Source organism: Neophocaena asiaeorientalis, unplaced genomic scaffold (assembly GCF_003031525.2).
Source record: "Neophocaena asiaeorientalis asiaeorientalis breed wild unplaced genomic scaffold, Neophocaena_asiaeorientalis_V1.1 scaffold388, whole genome shotgun sequence".
In the NCBI taxonomy this organism is placed as follows: domain Eukaryota; kingdom Metazoa; phylum Chordata; class Mammalia; order Artiodactyla; family Phocoenidae; genus Neophocaena; species Neophocaena asiaeorientalis.
In genome coordinates, this window is record NW_020172738.1 from 739424 (window position 1) to 756025 (window position 16602).

The following is a 16602-nucleotide window of genomic DNA, read 5'->3' on the forward strand; positions in this document are numbered from 1 at the left end:
AACCTCCCTGCCCGTCCTCTGGGCACCCTCTGATCCTAGTGACCTCCACCCTTCACGGCTCATGTCAGGAATCTCCGAACCTCAGTTTCTTCGCCCACGTGGGCCGGCTGCGCGCGCTTTCTTCTTCTGAGCACCCACCCTTCACGGCTGGGAACACACACCCCAGCCTCTGATCTTCGCTAGAACCTTGTCCTGCAGTGACATCATTTGTGTCTACGTCTCCCTCCCCCATGGCGACCGGAGGCGGCTCCTTAAGGACACGTGCAGGTGCTCTGGGACAGCTGGAGGAACGACCACGGCTTCCTTTTTGACGAGATTTGGGTCTCATCACCCCCTTTATCAACAGTCCCCTGAGCGAGGGGCCACAGGGGGCTGTCTCCCTCATTGGACCATGGACGTGTGCAGGCCAGTGCCCTCCACGTGGGTGGTGTCAAGGACACCTGCTGAGTGAGTAGACGCAGATGAAGGACGCAGCTGACGTTGTGGGGTAGAGCACTGGGCCATTTGCTCTGAACCCACAGGCAGGGGCGTTTGGGGGAGGGCAGATGCCTGAACCCTGGACCTGGCTGGGCAGAGTCTGGCTGTGCCACTTTGGCCAGAGACCTACCTCCTTTCTGGGTGCAGTTCCTCCTTCTGTCAAATGGGGTGGAGGTGCCGGGGCTGCTATTATGGGTCCCCCAGCTCTAGGGCCATCAGGGCGAGGCCAGCCTCTGCTTCCCCAGCAAGTCCAGGCAGCAACGGTCTTCCCTGCTGACCAAGCTGGCTACGATTTACCACGGTCTGGGGCGCTGGGGCCGTGAGGAAGGGTGTCCAGCCTGCGTCTATGCTGCCCGAGAGAGGGCACAGCACGCTGGCCCACCACCATCCTGAGGGCACCACTCCGTGGGGCTCTGCTCTGCCCTCAGCTCCCAGGCTCCACGGGAGGCCCTGGGGGACAGCGCGAGGAGAGAGGGGCTCTGCTCCTCCGGGGGCGGGCAGGTGAGAGGATGAGGGCAGGGCCGGGATGCCTGGCTGCCCAGGCTGCAGAAGCACCCAGAAACCTCTTCATCCAAATACCAAACCACTGGACCCTCACCATTTCCCTTCCAGATAGCTGGTTCTAGAAGGCTCTGGGGCAGGAGCAGAGAGGGAACGGTGGCCTCTGGGATGTCTTGGGGGTGGCAGGATGGACAGACCGAAGGCTGGTCAAGGTGCTGGAGGAGGAGAGAAGGGAACTCAGGGCGGGCACAGTGATGTCTCTTTTGTCCCCCTCTGGCACCCGGCCCAGCGCTGGGGGGATGTGAGCCGCGGCCGAGACCAAGGCAGCCGGGCCCCGTCACCACTCCAGCCACGGCGAAGCCCTCCTACAAGGTGCTCCATTGAAGTTTCCTTTGAAGAAAATTCACTGAAATCAGATCAAGTGAGCTTGTTAATACCAACACCCCAGGAATCAGCCTGGTGGAACTGGGACCTTGGTCCCCATGGGGTTTTAACCCTAGTTTCTGGCGGATCCTGGGGAAGCCAACCTGTGTTTCTCTAGTCTGCTGGGGAAACTAGAAGCACAGGCTTAGGTCAAACCGGCCGGGGAGAGAGCCGAGTGCGGTGGCCTCCCACCTCTGCCCCTGGGTCCCCAAGGATCACCTGGTGCTCAGGCAGATAGCAGGCAGTCGACTGGGCCAGGCCAGGGCCACCAGGAGCACACCTGCCCCTCTCTGGTCAGGAAGGCCGGTCTGGGGGCCCCTCCCCTCGGGCAGGGCCAGGCCTCGCTCCGCCCCCAGGTTCCCTTGCTGCTGCCAGGGCACAGGATCGGGACAGGAGATGCTGGGGTGCTGGCCCCCCCTAAGGAAGGTGGACAGGGCCACCCAGAGCTCCAGCCTAGGAAGTGGGGGTGGGCGGCACAGGGCCCAAGCCCCCGTCCTGGGGCCACGGGGGGCGGTAGCCGGCAGAGAGGAAGTGCTGGGGTGGGGATGGACACAGCTACATGCGGCGCGGTGACGGGTGAGCCTGCCGTCTTGCATACTAATTCCATTTCTAATCAGCCAGAATGAGGCGCTGGCATCAATCTGCCACGCGGCCAGCTCTGTGAATCATCCTGGAACTGCCGGGAAGGCTCCCAAGGGTGGCAACCCCAGCTCAGCTGTGACGGGTGGAGCCCGGGCCAGGTCCCCCGTCCTGGGTCCAAGGGGCACCCCACTACCCTGGCCACCCCGGTGCCCCACACACCAGGCAGCACTCACACTTGATTTTATTCCATGACTCTGATTTACTGAAAAACCCTGGTTTTCCGGGCACGGGAGGGCAGTGGGTAACCTGGCAGAAGGGGCGCTGGCCTCCCAGGAGGACCAGGTCTAGCTCTGCGCTGCTGAGCACCGGCCAGCCCGCAGCCTTCCATCCAGCCCCACCCTCCCCCTCCAGTTTGAAAACCAAGCTGCAAAAATGTAATAGAATGAAAAAATAAAAACAAAACCCTGAGTTGTTAAAAACCAAATTAAGAATCCCCGTTGGTGCCCGAAGTTCCTATTCCTAATGGGAGTGGGGGAGGGGTGGGCCGGCTGGCGGCTTCAGTCCTGTTCCTCCGCGAGGTCCTGGCCGCCCTGCTCGTCCTGCCAGTCTAGGAGGCCCTCGGTGCCGGGTCGCTTCAGGATGGCGCTGTACTTGAGGGCCGTGGCCTCCGCCCGCAGCACCACCTCCACCAGGCTGAAGATGCCGACGACCTGAGGCAGAGCAGAGCCCAGCAGGGGACGCGGGTGCCGGTGAGGGGGCGGCCCGGGGGGCTGTCCACCCAGCCGGGCCCCGGGGCCCCTCGCTCTGCCTCCCTAGGCCTCCACTGGCTCATCTGTAAGCGGGGCTTGTTCAGGGCTGAGGCCGCGGGGTCCCGGTGCGAAGCCACGCGCTGCTGTGGGCAATGCCTGCTGGGACCGCTCAGCGCCAGAGAGAAACCACTGGGGTCCGGGTCTGCTCTTTGAAGCATGTCGTAGGTAAAAAGCTGTTTCCTTGGGTCGGAGGTCTACAGCGTTCATCAGATTCTCAAAAGGACACCCGAAGTTAGGGGCCCTGCTTTAGGGAGGTGGGCAGAGGCCGCTGCCTCTCCCTAGGGTGGGTGATTCCAGGGAAGGAAGGTGCTGCCAGGAGGCTAGGCCCAAGGAGTGGTGACGGGGAGCCGCTGCCGGCCTTGCTGGGTAGACCTGGGAGCCGGGGGTAGGGGGAGCCCAGGAGGGGAGGCCCGGGGAGCGCGCCCAGGAGGCAGGAGGGGGCTCGCCAAGAGTGGGGTGGACGGGGACCCAGTGGCGCTCCGGAAAAGCTGCCCCACCCCCGGGTCTGACCTGCTGCGCCGGCCCCTGCTCCGCGCCCTCAGGCTCCCAGACAAGCGTGAGCTCCGGCTTCTTGCCCACCTTCTGGAAACGGTATGACTGCAGTGGCAGCGCCTGGGGGTGCACACACCTGCATCTCAGGACCCGGGCTCTAGGTGCCGCCTCTTAATCTCTGACCCTGCAAGGCCCCCAGTGCTTGGAAGCAGCCCCTCGCCTTGGCCCACCTCTGACTGGCCTCAAGGGAGCTCCCTGCCCTGCTGCCTGACAGTGGCTGCTTGACCTTTGACGGGGGATGGCCCGCACCCTCGCCTCTTGCCTCTGGCCAGCTTCTGGGCGGCCTTGAGAGGCCACCTTCACTGAGGGGCGGGGGCCGGGGGGCACCGGTGGCTCCACGTGTTATTCGGGGCAGGTGGTGGGTCTGTCCTGCCCCATCAGGGACCATCCCTGTAGGGTCGAGGTGGACAGGGCACCTGAGGCTGGAGGGCTGCCGCCCCTACCGGCCCTGGGTCTGTTAGCACAGACTGAGGGCTGCGTTGTGAGCAGCAGCGATCTAGACCTGAACTCCATGCTGTTCAGTGAGCTTCAGGATGAGAGCCCGACTGGATTCCTGCTGACTCCATTCTGTCTCTCCTGCTTTAATCCATTTCATTCATACCATGTTTATTCCACACTATGTGCCGCGTTCTGCACTCCCCAAGGTCCTCTGGGTGTTGGGAAATTCAAAGCCAAGGTCAGGGGCCAGGTGGTGACTCACTAACCACAAGGTCAGCTGGAACAGGTCCCTCAGGTGGCATTAGACTGGCACCAAGTACCCTTGGAAAGAACCTCGAATGAAGCACCCCCCAGGGCAGGACCGGGGCAAGGGCTAGCCTCTTCCTGTTTTTCAGGGGACACAGCTTCCAGAGTGGCCACGGACCATTCTCTCTGGTCTTTCCTTCCCCTATGTTCCTTTAAAAAATCTCCCAAAGCCTGCCTATCCTGCTTCCTATACTGGTTATGGATGGACCTGATCTCTGGTGGCTCAAGTCCTTGGGAAAGAGGCCCAAGCCTGACCCTCGGCCTGGATCCCTGATCCCAGGCAGGCACGGCTGGCTGTCTCGGCAGGACCCATCGGGTGAACTTGGTGCCAGTACAGCCCACAGCTGAGCGAGGGGCGCAGTGTCACTGCTCGTGTGTCTACCAAGGGCTGCTTCCCCAGATGCTGGGGAAACAGGGAGGAGACCCAGCAGTGGGAACAGGGACAGGCAGGGGGGAAGGGAATGTGCTAAGTGGACGCGGCTCGGTGCTCCCTCTGCCTGCCCAGAACACCCCTAGCCTTGGCCCCGGCAGCCCCCGGTACTCACATTACAGTAGATGCGCTTCTGTACCCCGTAGCGCAGCACCAGCACGTCGAAGGCTTGGCTTAGGACGCCCATCACCATGGCTTCCGACTCCAGCGGGCCGCTCTCCTGCAGGGCGGGGCTCCAGCCAAGGCTCGGCCAGGGGATGCAGTTTCCCCCCAGGGCCCACCCCAGCTGCCAAAGGCCCCGGACTCCTGGAGCCCTCCCTGCGAGCAGGCGCCCTGGCGGGAAGGTGGGGTGGAGGGAAGGGGAGGGACGACAGGCTGGTGGCCTCACCTTGACCAGGATGGCGAAGAAGAGGCTGGTGCTGAGCTCCTGCACACGCTTGGATGCCATGCGGCGGTCGTTGCAGTGGTCAGCCTGCTTCTGCAGGGCATCGGGCTCCACATCTGGAAGCTCCCTGTAGCCTGGGCAGAGAGTGGTCGGGGGCCCACTGGCGGGTGCTGTGTGTGTGCCGTCCTTGGCGGGGTTCTGGGCAGCATGGTGCCCCTGGCCCGGGTCAGATGGGGCCTGGGAGCCCTGCGCAGAGCTGAGGCCTCCCTGATGCCCAGCTTGGGAGGGCCGAGAAAGGGGGGCTTGCCACGGTGAGGGCCCTCGAGCCCCTAGCACACGCTCACAGGGGAGGTTCTGGCACAGGCTCCCCTACTGCTTGGGCTGCCCACCCCTTGGGGCCTTCATAGTCATGGCAGTGTGGCCTCTGGCCGCCGGGCACCCACTCTGGGTGGGGGGAGTAGCCCTTAGCTGGGCACAGGCTGGCACCGCCCCCTGTGCTGCACCCCTTACCCAGCGTGGCGGCCAGGAGGCGATGCACCAAGACGTCAGCGAAGCGGCGGATGGGCGAGGTGAAGTGCGTGTAGAGTGGCACATTGAGGGCGTAGTGGCGGAACTGCGCCTGGTCCTGCAGCACCCCCGAGCAGAAGTACAAGGCCATCTGGGGAGGTGGGGCGGACCTCAGAGCCTGGCCAGGCTGGGTGCGGGCTGGGTGTGCTCCACGAGCCGGGGAGACTCAGAGCCTCACGAGGGGCGGTCTTGGGGGCGTGGACCCACCTGCCAAGCTGTGGGCAGCTGAGCAAAGCCGGGCAGGCCCGAGGACGTCAGGGGCTGTTCTGTGTGAGGGGACCCCTGGGGCTGCCATGAGACTGGGCGGAGCCGTGGGTGCCCTTGCCCCTCTCCTGCTGAAGGCAAGGGCAGGTCTTGCCCAGAGCCCCTCTGCCAATGACCGGAAGTGGAGTGGGCCGGGGGGGAGAGGCTGTGTGTTTCTTGCTGGGAACCCTTAAGATGCTGAAGGGACTCCTCCCTCAGAGCCCTGGGGGACCTGCCACCAAAGCCCTCGGGGAGGGGAGACCCTGTGCTGAAGTCAGAGGACAGCGGGGAGGGGCTGGAACTCATCCTCCTCCACAGCCGGTCACTGCTGAGTCTTAAGGGCTGTTACTGCCAGGAACCAGGAGGAGGGATCGTTTCTGGCTGGCCCCCTCCCCAGGACAGGGCTGGGGGAGCTACACTGAAATGGGGAGCAGGAGAGAAAGCCCGTGGGCCTGCCGGACCGGGGGCTGCAGTACTTCGCCAGGACACAAAGCCTAACACCACCATGTGGCCAGAGCGGGAGGTAGGAGAGAAGGTCCAGGATGCCCTCCACCCAGAGCAAAACGGGCGCCTGGCTCTTCCTCTCTGGCCCTGGTCCAGTCTTTGGTCTTAGCCGACCTTCTGCCCTCTAGTCCTCATCCCTGCCCTGCTGAAGGCCACGCCTGCACCCCAGCACCTCTGTGCCCCCAATACTCCACCTCTCACCAGCCAAGGGAGGCAGTGGTTGGCCAGTCTCCCAGTCTCAGCCCTTCTTGCCCCTGACAACCTGTCCTGAGACCGAGACCCAGAGCTCTGAGTTCAAAAGGCCCTCCTGCAGGGCAGGAGTTAGGACTGTGGCCCAAGGAGAGACGCTGAGCTTCTCTAGGGGCCCAGCAAACAGCCTGGCCCGCGGGGTGCAGCTGTGCTGAGAGCCTTGGCCACGGGCCCTGAAGCCGCTTGCCCTGCGCTCCCCGACTTCTCAGGGCTGGGGATCCAGGACCCGCGGCTGCCTGGGAGCAAGTGACCGGGTTCCTCTGCCAGGGCCAGAGTCACACCCTCGTGTGTTCGCACAAATGGACAGCCGGCTCCGGTTACTCTGTGCATGACGGCCTTGGAATCCAGGACGCAGCTGGCGGTGCCCTGCTCGGCTACCCAACTCTGCTTCCCTTCCAGCTCCCGCTGGGCCCTGGGTTACATCTCGGGTAAGTCACTGGGGGAGGGAGCAGCCTCCACTGTGAGCCATGTTTGGACCTTGTTCTCAGAAGTGGCCCAGTTCCCCAGATGAGCTGGGCTGAGGAGGGCAGGGGGCCCCGGCTCCCTTCCTGGGTGGCGAAGGCACCTCTGGGCAGCGTGGGATGGGTGAGGGCCCAGAACTGGGACACAGACAGGGAACCAGGCACCACAGTCACTCTGGTCACTCCCTCACATCAGATCCCCAGGCAAAGGCTGGCCTCTGAGGTTGCTGGCAGGCAAGGCCAGGAGAAGTCGGGTCTTTTTCAGGCTCTGGGTGACTCAGGAGAGGGCTCCTTTCCTTGGACCTCCAGGGCTGGGTTGGCCTTAGAGGTGGATGGCTTCCAGAGGCTGAGGGCAGGGAACGGCAGCTTCATCGGGCCTGTATGTGGTGTCAAGCCCAGTGGCCAGAGACACACGCCACCCTCTCCATGGGGGGTGCTTTACAGTGCTCGGTGCGGGACAGACATCGGTGACTGGGGGCAGGGTAATGGCTGCCAGACCCCAACGGACCTGACGGTCCCATTCCTGGCAGAGCTGTGAGGTCTCAGAAAACAAGTCGGTTGCAACCAGCTGAGACGATCTGGTTCTTGGGAAACAGACTGAATCTGCCCAGTGACCGAGCCCCTGAACGACGGTCTATCACTGCTCCCAGGCCGGGCTGCGGCCCACCGCTGGACCCATTAGCACCCACAGCTCCCGCTGACCTGACAGTCCACGGGGGCGGCTCCTTCCCAAGATGCTCAGCCCCACAGGGGCTGGAGCACGGCCTTGGAGAGCTGCGACTGGCTGCCAGGAGCAAGCCCACCGTCTGCCTCCCAGGTGGCCGGCCTGTCCTCTAGCTGCAGACACAGCCTCACGGCCTCACTTCCCCCTCTCCCGACCGGTTGCGACAGGGAGATTTCTCTGCCCGGGGCCCACACGCCACAGTGGGGGCTAAGGACCGGCCCCTGTGCAGGCTACTGCGGGAGGCCAACGTTCTCTCTCCCCTCCAGGGTTCCCATCTGACCATGAGTTGCTGACTAGGCCCCATTCCCCTGCCCGAGCTGGTCTGGTGTGTGGGGTCCGGTCCCTGGAGTCTTGGGACGTGCCCTGGCGTGGCTCCCCGCCTGCTGCCAGGAAGCAGAGCCCCAGAGGCCATGCAGGGGGGCAGCAGGGCAGCGGGGCTTGAAATGTCTCCTCTAACTGAGCCCACAGGCAAGTCTGGGCAGGAGGCAGCAGGCCAAGCTCAGGAGCCCAGGGACTTCCTGTGCTGGGTGTTGCCAGGGGGCACCCTCCCCAAACCTCCCCTAAGGTTCTCCGAGCCCGCGGAGGCATGGGTGCTCCAAGGTGAAGGCGGAGGATGGAGGACTGGCCCTTCCTTACCTGCATGGGCCGGGAGCACATGTTGGTGAGCACCTCCTTCCGGGCCAGTGAGTACTTGTCATCTCCAAATGTCTCCATCAGACTTTTCTGGAAGGAACCCATGTGATATGCAGTCAGGCTTGGGGAGAGGCTCTGGGGCCCCATCACCCACTGATCATCTGGCCCTGGGGAGGAAAGGTCAGCCGAGGGGTCCAGCCCTGTTCAGATGGCCATGGATGACTGTGTCCCACACTGGGTCTGCCTCGAGGGTCCTGGCTTGAGGTCAGTCCTTCCATGTCCAGCTGGCTGGCCTGGGCTGGCTGGTTTAGCCCAGGCCTGGGGCACAGATGGGGACAGTCTCCCTCCTGTGCGGTGCGAACCGAGGCCATGGATTCCTGAGCCCCATGCCGCTCAGTTCCAGGTGGGGAGCATCTGATACCCCTTCCCGTGAAAAACAGCCTCTGGCTTCCAATAATCCCAGCCCCTACGGAAGCCTCTGGGTCCGAGTCCGGCCCATCCCTAGCCACAGGACCCCTGCCCACAGCTGAGCCCTGAGGGGACTCCCTCCCAGGCCCCGTGAGCTGCAGGCTTTGTCCCCAGGCCCTCCCCTCTCCCTTGGGGTGGGGGTGGGGTCTGGCTAAAGGGTAACGGACCCTGGTGGGATGCAGAGGCTGCTGAGCCCAGCTCCCAGGCCTTCTTCCTCCTTCCCTAAGCAGGGCCTCCCCAGCCCCTGTGCTCCCAGCACTCACATTGAGGGCCCCTGCAGAGCTGAAGTCCATGGGCAGCCCCATCTGGTCACAGAATTCCACCAGGTCGTTGAGCATCTTGGTCTGGGGTGGGGGGTGCCGTCGTAGCAGGGCCCGCTCGGGGAAGGTGCAGTGGATCTTGCGGGCCACAGCCATGTTGGCCAAGAGCATGAACTCTTCCACGAGCCTGCAGTGGGGAGGGACCGCGGGGGTCGTTCTTTCCTGCTTCTCTGCTAAGCTGGCTCTCTTGCACCCTTGTGTCAGCTTCATGCTGCCCCCCCACCCCCGGCATCCCATCTACTTTGCTCCTGCAAGTTGCTTCCCCCTCATTCCTCGGCTCATGCCCCTCACGGCCCTAACCAGTCTGTACTCTTCGCTGCTGATGTGTTAGCTCGTGCGCTGGGTCTCCTACTAGATGGGGATCCTGGACAGCAGGGATGGTGCCTGTCTTATTCCCCCCTGTAGCCCTGGTGCTTGGGACCTCACCTGACCCAGAGAAGGTGCTCAGTAAAGATCTCTGCTGAATGACTAAGCTTCCCAGAACACTGGGGGGCACGTCCAGCTGTAAGAAAACACTATGCCCGGGCAGGCCATGAGGAGTCAGAGGACTCTGCACGGGGTGTGTAGAGGCAGGCGCGCAGACCCAGAGCCCCCCGTTCCCAGGAGTACGTGGCTTCTTTTCCCCCCTGGAAAGATGAGTGTCTCTGAGGATGAACAGGAGAGCCACAGAGGGCAAGAGGAAAGCTGTGCGTTTTGAGACAAGACAAAGGCGTTGCCGAGGTGTTCAAACCACAGAGCCATCCTTCTAGGAGTCAACGCTCCAGGCCTGCACAGCCCGAGTGTGATTAGGGTCCACGAGTGCGAATGGATGTGGCTCCAAAGCAGGCCGAGTCACAGGGAGCAGCAGGGACTGACGGGGGAGGGCAGAAGTGTGCCAAAGCGCAGGAATCAGGCAGAGGGGGACGCCGCGTCACCGCGCTGAGCTCAGCGCCACCCTCAGCCCCGCCATCTGGGGCAGGAAGCCCACGTGCTGCTGTCCTGCCCAGGGCGCCCGCAGAGGACAAGTGGAGCAGGCACGTGTATGAGAGCTGAAGCCTCCAGGAAGGGGCGTGGGTGTGGGCTGGTGCCCTAAGTGGGGAAAGCCTCCTCCCTTGGGGAGACTCTTGGGGCCTTGCCCAGCTTAGGGGAGCCTCTTCCCAGCCTTGAACCTGAAGCTCTAGGTTGTAGGTCAAGCCCATGCTTCTCCCACAGAGGCAGGAGAGGTCAGGGAGGAAGCTCTGGCAGGCCTGGCAGCAGCTGGGGGCCCGAAATGAACGTCCCCTTCTGGAGGTGTGGGCAGTGCTTGGGGTTAGCCTCGTCCCCTCCCCAAGCTCTTGGGAAGAAACAGCCAGTGGGGGGACAAGAGCGTGAGTGGGCAGAGCCCCGCCTTCCCCAGGCTAGGCCTCTACGCTGAGGGGTGGCTCTGGTCTGCCGGGCTGTCGCCCAGAGCACGTCTGTCTCCCTGCAAAGCCCACCTTGTGAAGAAGAAGGGCTGTGGAATGCCCCAAGGCAGGCACCACCAGGACCTGGCCTGGACCTCGGGAGGAGGCCCACCCATGGCCTGCACTCCTAGCTCCTCCTGTGTGGGCACCGTGGTGGGCCGACCCCCAGCCTACCACCCACCATGGGGAAGGGCTTGGGTGAAGGACTGCAAGGGTCAGGTCTCAGTGGCCCTTCTGCCATGCAGGAGGCCTGTGTGTAGAATGAGTTCCTTCATTCCCCGTAGGTTGCAGCAACAGTCTTTTAGGCGGCCATCCTGCCTCCCACCCCAAAACCTGTCCTTGAGCATACCACTTCCTGCTAAAACCCCTCGAGCTCATGCGCTGGAACCCGACCACCAAACCTCCTGAGCGAGGCCTACATCCTAGCCCCAGCATGTGCTTGCTGTAGGACCCTGCACAAGTCACCGACCTTTTCTGTTCTATTTTCTTGAACGTGGAACAGGGATAATAATAGCACGTGCTTCGCAGAGTGGCTGTGCAAACCAACAGGAGTAAAACATGTTTCAAGGGCAGACCCTGTGCCTGGCGTGACGTCAGCCTCAAGACACGGGAGGTGCTGGGAATTCCCTGGCGGTCCAGTGGTTAGGACTCCACACTTTCACTGCCGATGGCTTCGGTTCAATCCCTGGTCCTTAGGGAGCTAAGATCCTGCAAGCCGCGTGGTGCCCTGTGATTTCCATCCCTGCCATTTGTCACCCTCCTTTGACCTTTCCATGTCTTCCCTGAAGGGCATCTCCATCCCTCCTGGGCACTTACTGCCTGATTAGTTACCTGGCAACAAGGGTCAGCCTGTCTAGGGCCACCTGTGTCACAGTCTAGCACCATCTGACTCTTCACATTTGTTTTTCATATTTAGATCTTGTCAACTCGAGAGGAGTCTCAAGTCCTGCTAGAGGGATGTCTGACTTGATGTCTGCCTGCTGTTGGTCAGACCCTGCAGAACATCATCACGTAAACGCTTCAGATGCACAACTCAGCCATTCATTTGTTGCCTACTCAGCACACGTGACTGTGCCGGGTGGTTCCAGACTTGTCTCCCCATGCAGTCCCAGTATCGCTGTGGGCCGGGGGCACACAGGCTGCTCCTTGGAGCCCTGCGGTCTAGTTCAGCTTCAGGCTTGGGCGAGGAGGGAGCACCCGTAACCTTGGGGCTGACCCTGGGCTGCGTTTTGCAAGCGTGGCCAGCAGGGGACAGCATGGCCCCATAGGAGGGTTATGTGAGCTCAGGCTAGGTAGGGCAGGGCAAGCAGCAGCGCAGGGCTGGAGGGGCGGGGGCTCCAGCCTGTGTCCCGCCCTCTCTAACCTCACCCCCACCCCTTGGGTCAAAGGAACTGAATGTTCAGGGAGCCTCCTAATGAGCTGTGTTCTAGATCCTATTTCCTGCGGGGGCTCTCCCGCCTCAGACCTCATATAAGGCGGAGAACACAGGGAAGGGACAGCAGGGTGGAACTGATACCCGAAGCCCCAGGCAGTGATAACAGTCCTCAGTCAAGCTGCTTCTCCAGCGACCCCCAGTACGGTCCCACGAGTCACCTGAGGCTGCTGAGAGAAAAACAAGTGTGCTCCTGTTACCTTGAAAGTCTTGCGAAGCTTTGGTCGCAGGGGCTGACCTTGGACAGGCCCCTTCGTACCTCTGGGGGCTCCACATCCGTGAGTGTCTCAGCCCGCCCCTCAGGACAGGGGGCCGGAGCTAAGAGGGCAGCCTCCCTCCAAGACAGTTCAGAGATACAGCCCATGCCTCCCAGAAAAATGTCAGTGTCACCTATCAGGGAGGTGGCACAGCAGTAAGCCCGATCCCTCGGTGCTGCCACACAGCTCATTAGTGTCCTAGGATAGCAGCAGGGACTGTCTCCCCACAACCTGTCCGCAAAGTCCTTCTCACACCCCCAGGTGGGGGGCAGGGCGGGGAGGAAGTGCAAGCCTGTGGGCGGGAGAAAGCAGAGCAGCGCCTGGAGCCCGAGCCCATCCAGCCCTGGGGTGCCTGGGAGGGTGCAGCAACGATGGCCCAGGTCCCCCCACTCAGCGTGGCAACAGGAAGGCCAAGGGAAAGGCAAGCTATCAGCAGCCAGATTGCAATGAGTTCAGGATTCACCGTCAGAAACGGGGCTGGGCATCCGGAAGGGGAGCCGGGCTGGCCAGTACTGGGGCGGGGGTAGGTGGGTGTCGCTGCTCTCATCTGGGCCTGCACAGGGGCCCGCTCCTACGGGGCTCCACAGGTCCTCCTCACGGGTCAGTTCCCGGACGGGCCAGCAGGGGGCGCCCAGCATCTTCCTGCCGCAGGACCTGGGACGTGGCAGGCGCAGCTTAGAACCCAGCAACTTCTGGGCAGGAAGGAGCCTTACTTTATAAACTGCAGCCCTGCGGCCCAAGGTCCAGGGGTCTCTGGGCTCCCATTCAGTGTGTTTTTCCTTGGCCAAAGCCAGCTCTGGGGCTGAAGGCTTTGCTCAGTCAGGGAGAGTGAACAGCGCTCTGAGGGAAGGCAGGCTGATTAGAAGAGGTGCTCCCACAGCTGACCGGTCAGCAAGCACCCCTTCACCCTGATCTCCTCCTGCCTCTGAGGGGCAGAGCTGCATGCCCAGGCCCTCAGAGATGCTCCAAGCTGTCCTGGGTGGTTAGGATGTCCTCTGAGAGCAAACTGCACATACTGACTGGGGTATGAAACCCAAGCTGGGATGGAGCCCTGCACACTGCCCTGGCCTCAGACTTGCTCCCTGGTCTGGGTACCTGCCCTGATCATAACCCAGCCCCCGCCCCAGCGCGGCACAGACATGAGCTCACTCCCCTCTGCAGGGGAGGGGGGCGGGCGCTGGATCTCAGCGACTGCCTGACAACTGCTCTAAATAGGGCTCAGGAATGGCCACCAGCCAGGATCACCTTCCAGAACCGCAAGCCAAATCCTCAGAGCTGGGGCCTTGGTCTCAGGCCTGGCATCTGCTGAGCATCTGGGGCTCAGTGCCACCAGGGGCCCCATGACCCTGGAGGGCTGGGCCGGCTCTGCTGTGACAGACAGATGAAGGTCTAGCCAGGGAGCCGTGCCAGGATGCAAGCTCGGCAGCACTAACTCCACAGCACCCCGCCTACCTGTGCTCTGGGCCTCCAGGTGCTGGAGGGAAGGCTTCTCATCCCAGGGAGGAGGTGAGCAAGCCTAGAGGCCTCAGAGTCCCTCACCTGCTACGGCAGATGGCAGGTAAAGACCACAGGCGAGCTACACACAAGTACACACGCTCCTCACGTGGCAGAGATGCCTTGTCTAGAATGGTATATGCCAGACTGTGTTAACGTTACTTACTTAACAAAAAAGTATAGATATGTATGAAATGCTAGGGCCTTAATTCATGTGATTTTTTATTATAGGACATCCCTTTGCCTTTAAGATGCTAACATGCATCAGGATTTGGTGAGAAGGAGCTACTGGGATGCGGCACTTACTGCTCACTGATGGTTGAAGCTGTTTGCGTCACATCTTAAAGGATGAGGTTTGGGAAAGGCCGCTCTACCTGACAGCGGTGAGGCAGCGGCTAAAAGAGAAATGGGCTAACATGTCTGCCTCTTCGGAGGAAGGCTGCCCACCCCTGTCCATGAAGAAACTGGCTGTGTCTGTGGCCACAGGAGGCCCTCTGGTTGGGCGGCTGGGCGTGTCCTATGGTGAGGCTCACGCTCCTCACCTGTCCTGACCCCCTCCTTCCCGGATGCAAGTGCACAGCCCGGGCAGCGGGAGAGGAGGAGGTTAGTGGTTACCAGCTCAGCAGCTCGCCTCGAGGCCCAGCTCTACCACCCGTTAGCTGTGTGATTTCAGGTAAATTTCTGAACCTCTCTGAATCTCAATTTATTTACCTGACAAAAAAATGGGCCTACGATAGACAAGTGCCTGGTCTTAAATAAATATTACATTATTATTACGTATACTGCGTAAGTGACTGGGCTGGGTGCCCCGACCCTAGGGTTTGGGCTGAATACAGCAAGGTCCTAGACGCTTCCCGCCATAATGCCACCACCTCGGTCCAGGCCTCCATCTCTTAGCAACTGGCGTCCCTATATCTAGCCACTCCCTGCTGTTTCAGTCTTCACACCCAGAGAGATGCTTTCTCTCTCAAAGGCAAATCTGGATGGTCACGCCCCTCTCCTGCCTGAAGCCCTTCAGGGGCGACCACTGTCCTCAGGACAGTTCCACCTCCTGGTAAAATGAGGTTTTCCAGGCCACCTCTTGTCATGTGCTCGGGTCACCTCTCCCTTCTCGCTGCCCCCCTAACCCTCACACTCCAGTCATATTGAATTCTTTTAAAAAATATATTTATTTATTATTTATTTGGCTGCATCGGGCCTTAGCTGCAGCCCACAGGATCTTTTTCATTGCAGCCTGCGGGCTTCTCTCTAGTTGTGGCGTGTGGGCTCCTGAGCGCGCAGGTTTAGTTGCCCCACAGCATATGGGATCTTAGTTCCCCGACCAGGAATCAAACCTTCGTCCCCTGCATTGGAAGGCGGATTCTTAACCACTGGACCACCAGGGAAGTCCCCATATTGAATTCTTGGGGCTCTTTCTTGCTTCTGTCCATTTGCACTGCTGTTCCCTTAGCCTGGAATCCTACACCATTCTCCCCCCATCTCTTTTTCTCAGATGTCCCTTCCTCTGGGGAGGCAGCATGAGGGGCCCACCTGGCTCCTATGTGCCTCCTGGGCGTCCCGTTCCTATCCCATCACAGCACTTAGCCCACACTGCTGTGCCCTTTGACTGTAGGCTGTATCTCCCCTCCCCACCCAGTGCCGCCTACCCTGGGCCCAGTGCGAGGCCTGGCACAGTGTAGACGCTCAATAAATCTGTGCACGATGAAGGACTCCCAGGATGGCGCACACTCAGAAGTTGAAAGGGCTGGGTCCCTGCCCCAAAGCCCCTTTTCTGCGCGGGCACACAGCCCTCACGCATATACTTCTGACCCCTAACACTTGCTGCTAGAGGTTGTTGAAAACATAAAGCTCTGCCTAAGAAGCTGACATCACTCCCAAGCACTGAGAAAGAAGCTACAGCCTTCCCCTGTTCTTTGCCCATCCCCCGAGTCTACAGAGCACCTGTCCCCACTCACAGCAAGCTGGTGGCATTTGTCATTTTACCCAGACCCCCTCCAGCCATTCGTTTGTTTGTTCACTTACTCAGCCTGAAACCTTTTCGGAGCTGCTGCTGTGGGTGGGTGCAGGGAGAGAGGGAAGAGACAAGCACCTGCGACAGAGGGCAGGCGACAGCCTAGGTGTGGCCCATTAAATCCTCCTGCAGCCTGGGAGGTGCTTCCACCCCTTTCTAAAGTGTGGGGAAGGTTAAGGTGCAGAAGGGAAAGGTGATCAGGCCCAAGTCCCACACCTCGTAACCAGCAGCTGGGTTCGCCACTAGTTTGCGTGGCCTCGACACCCTGCTGCCTCTGCCATGTCCCGGCCCTGCTGCCACCAGGAAGCCTTGGCCTGCCCTCCAGGAGCCCCCAGCCTCGTGGGGGGGGGCTACACCCACAAATCTAAGACCAATTTCAGGAGACGGCCAAGAGGAGGGAAACACTTCAAATGAAAGGGATAAAAGAGCAAAGGTGTGGACGAGGGAAAAACATGCATCAGCCATATTCGGAAAATTAGGAATCAAGGGAAGAGGGAGGAGGGCTACGAGGTGAGGGCGGGACGGGCCTCCGGGGCCTGGGGAGCCAGACTCCAGGATGTGGGCTGCGTGGGGGAGCTGGGGGAGGCTGCTGAATGAGGACGGCCATGAAAGGGAAGCACACGGTGGCAGTGGGGCACAGGGACCAGAGGCCCGGCGCAGTCAGGGGGTAGCTGACGAATCTGAGGGCTTGCAGGCCGCAGCCAGAGGCAGCAAGAAAGGCCAGGGCAGGCCCGAGTTCGGAGCTGCATGCCAAAGTGACGCTCTGGGAGCGGAGGGGAGGGACCTCAGAGGGTGACGAGGTGGCCCAGAAGCCCACATGGCCTAAGAGGGAGCCAGCTCCAGCTGGGCAGTTGTGCCCCGTGCAGACCCTGAGCTGAGGAGGGGGGCCTTGGAGAGGCCACCGGACTCGGCAAG

At 61.5% G+C, this 16602-nt stretch overlaps 1 protein-coding gene across 4 annotated transcripts in view; it reads right to left on the reverse strand.

Annotated features, from left to right (window-relative positions):
* Positions 1 to 2212: 2212 nt before the first annotated feature.
* DIS3L2 (DIS3 like 3'-5' exoribonuclease 2) overlaps positions 2213 to 16602 on the reverse strand; it is a 370907-nt gene continuing 356517 nt past the window's right edge. For 2 of the 4 annotated variants that reach the window (XM_024740587.1, XM_024740591.1), the window contains 7 exons: positions 9016 to 9199; positions 8288 to 8374; positions 5414 to 5561; positions 4907 to 5181; positions 4634 to 4738; positions 3303 to 3404; positions 2219 to 2693 (listed from right to left, as the gene is read on the reverse strand). In XM_024740587.1, the coding sequence (XP_024596355.1) occupies positions 2541 to 2693; positions 3303 to 3404; positions 4634 to 4738; positions 4907 to 5181; positions 5414 to 5561; positions 8288 to 8374; positions 9016 to 9199 (1054 nt within the window). In that variant the 3' untranslated portion in view covers positions 2219 to 2540. Of the gene's footprint in view, positions 2694 to 2735; positions 3405 to 4633; positions 4739 to 4906; positions 5182 to 5413; positions 5562 to 8287; positions 8375 to 9015; positions 9200 to 16602 lie in introns of those variants that run through there. The other 2 variants (XM_024740590.1, XM_024740588.1) reach the window with 2 other exon arrangements.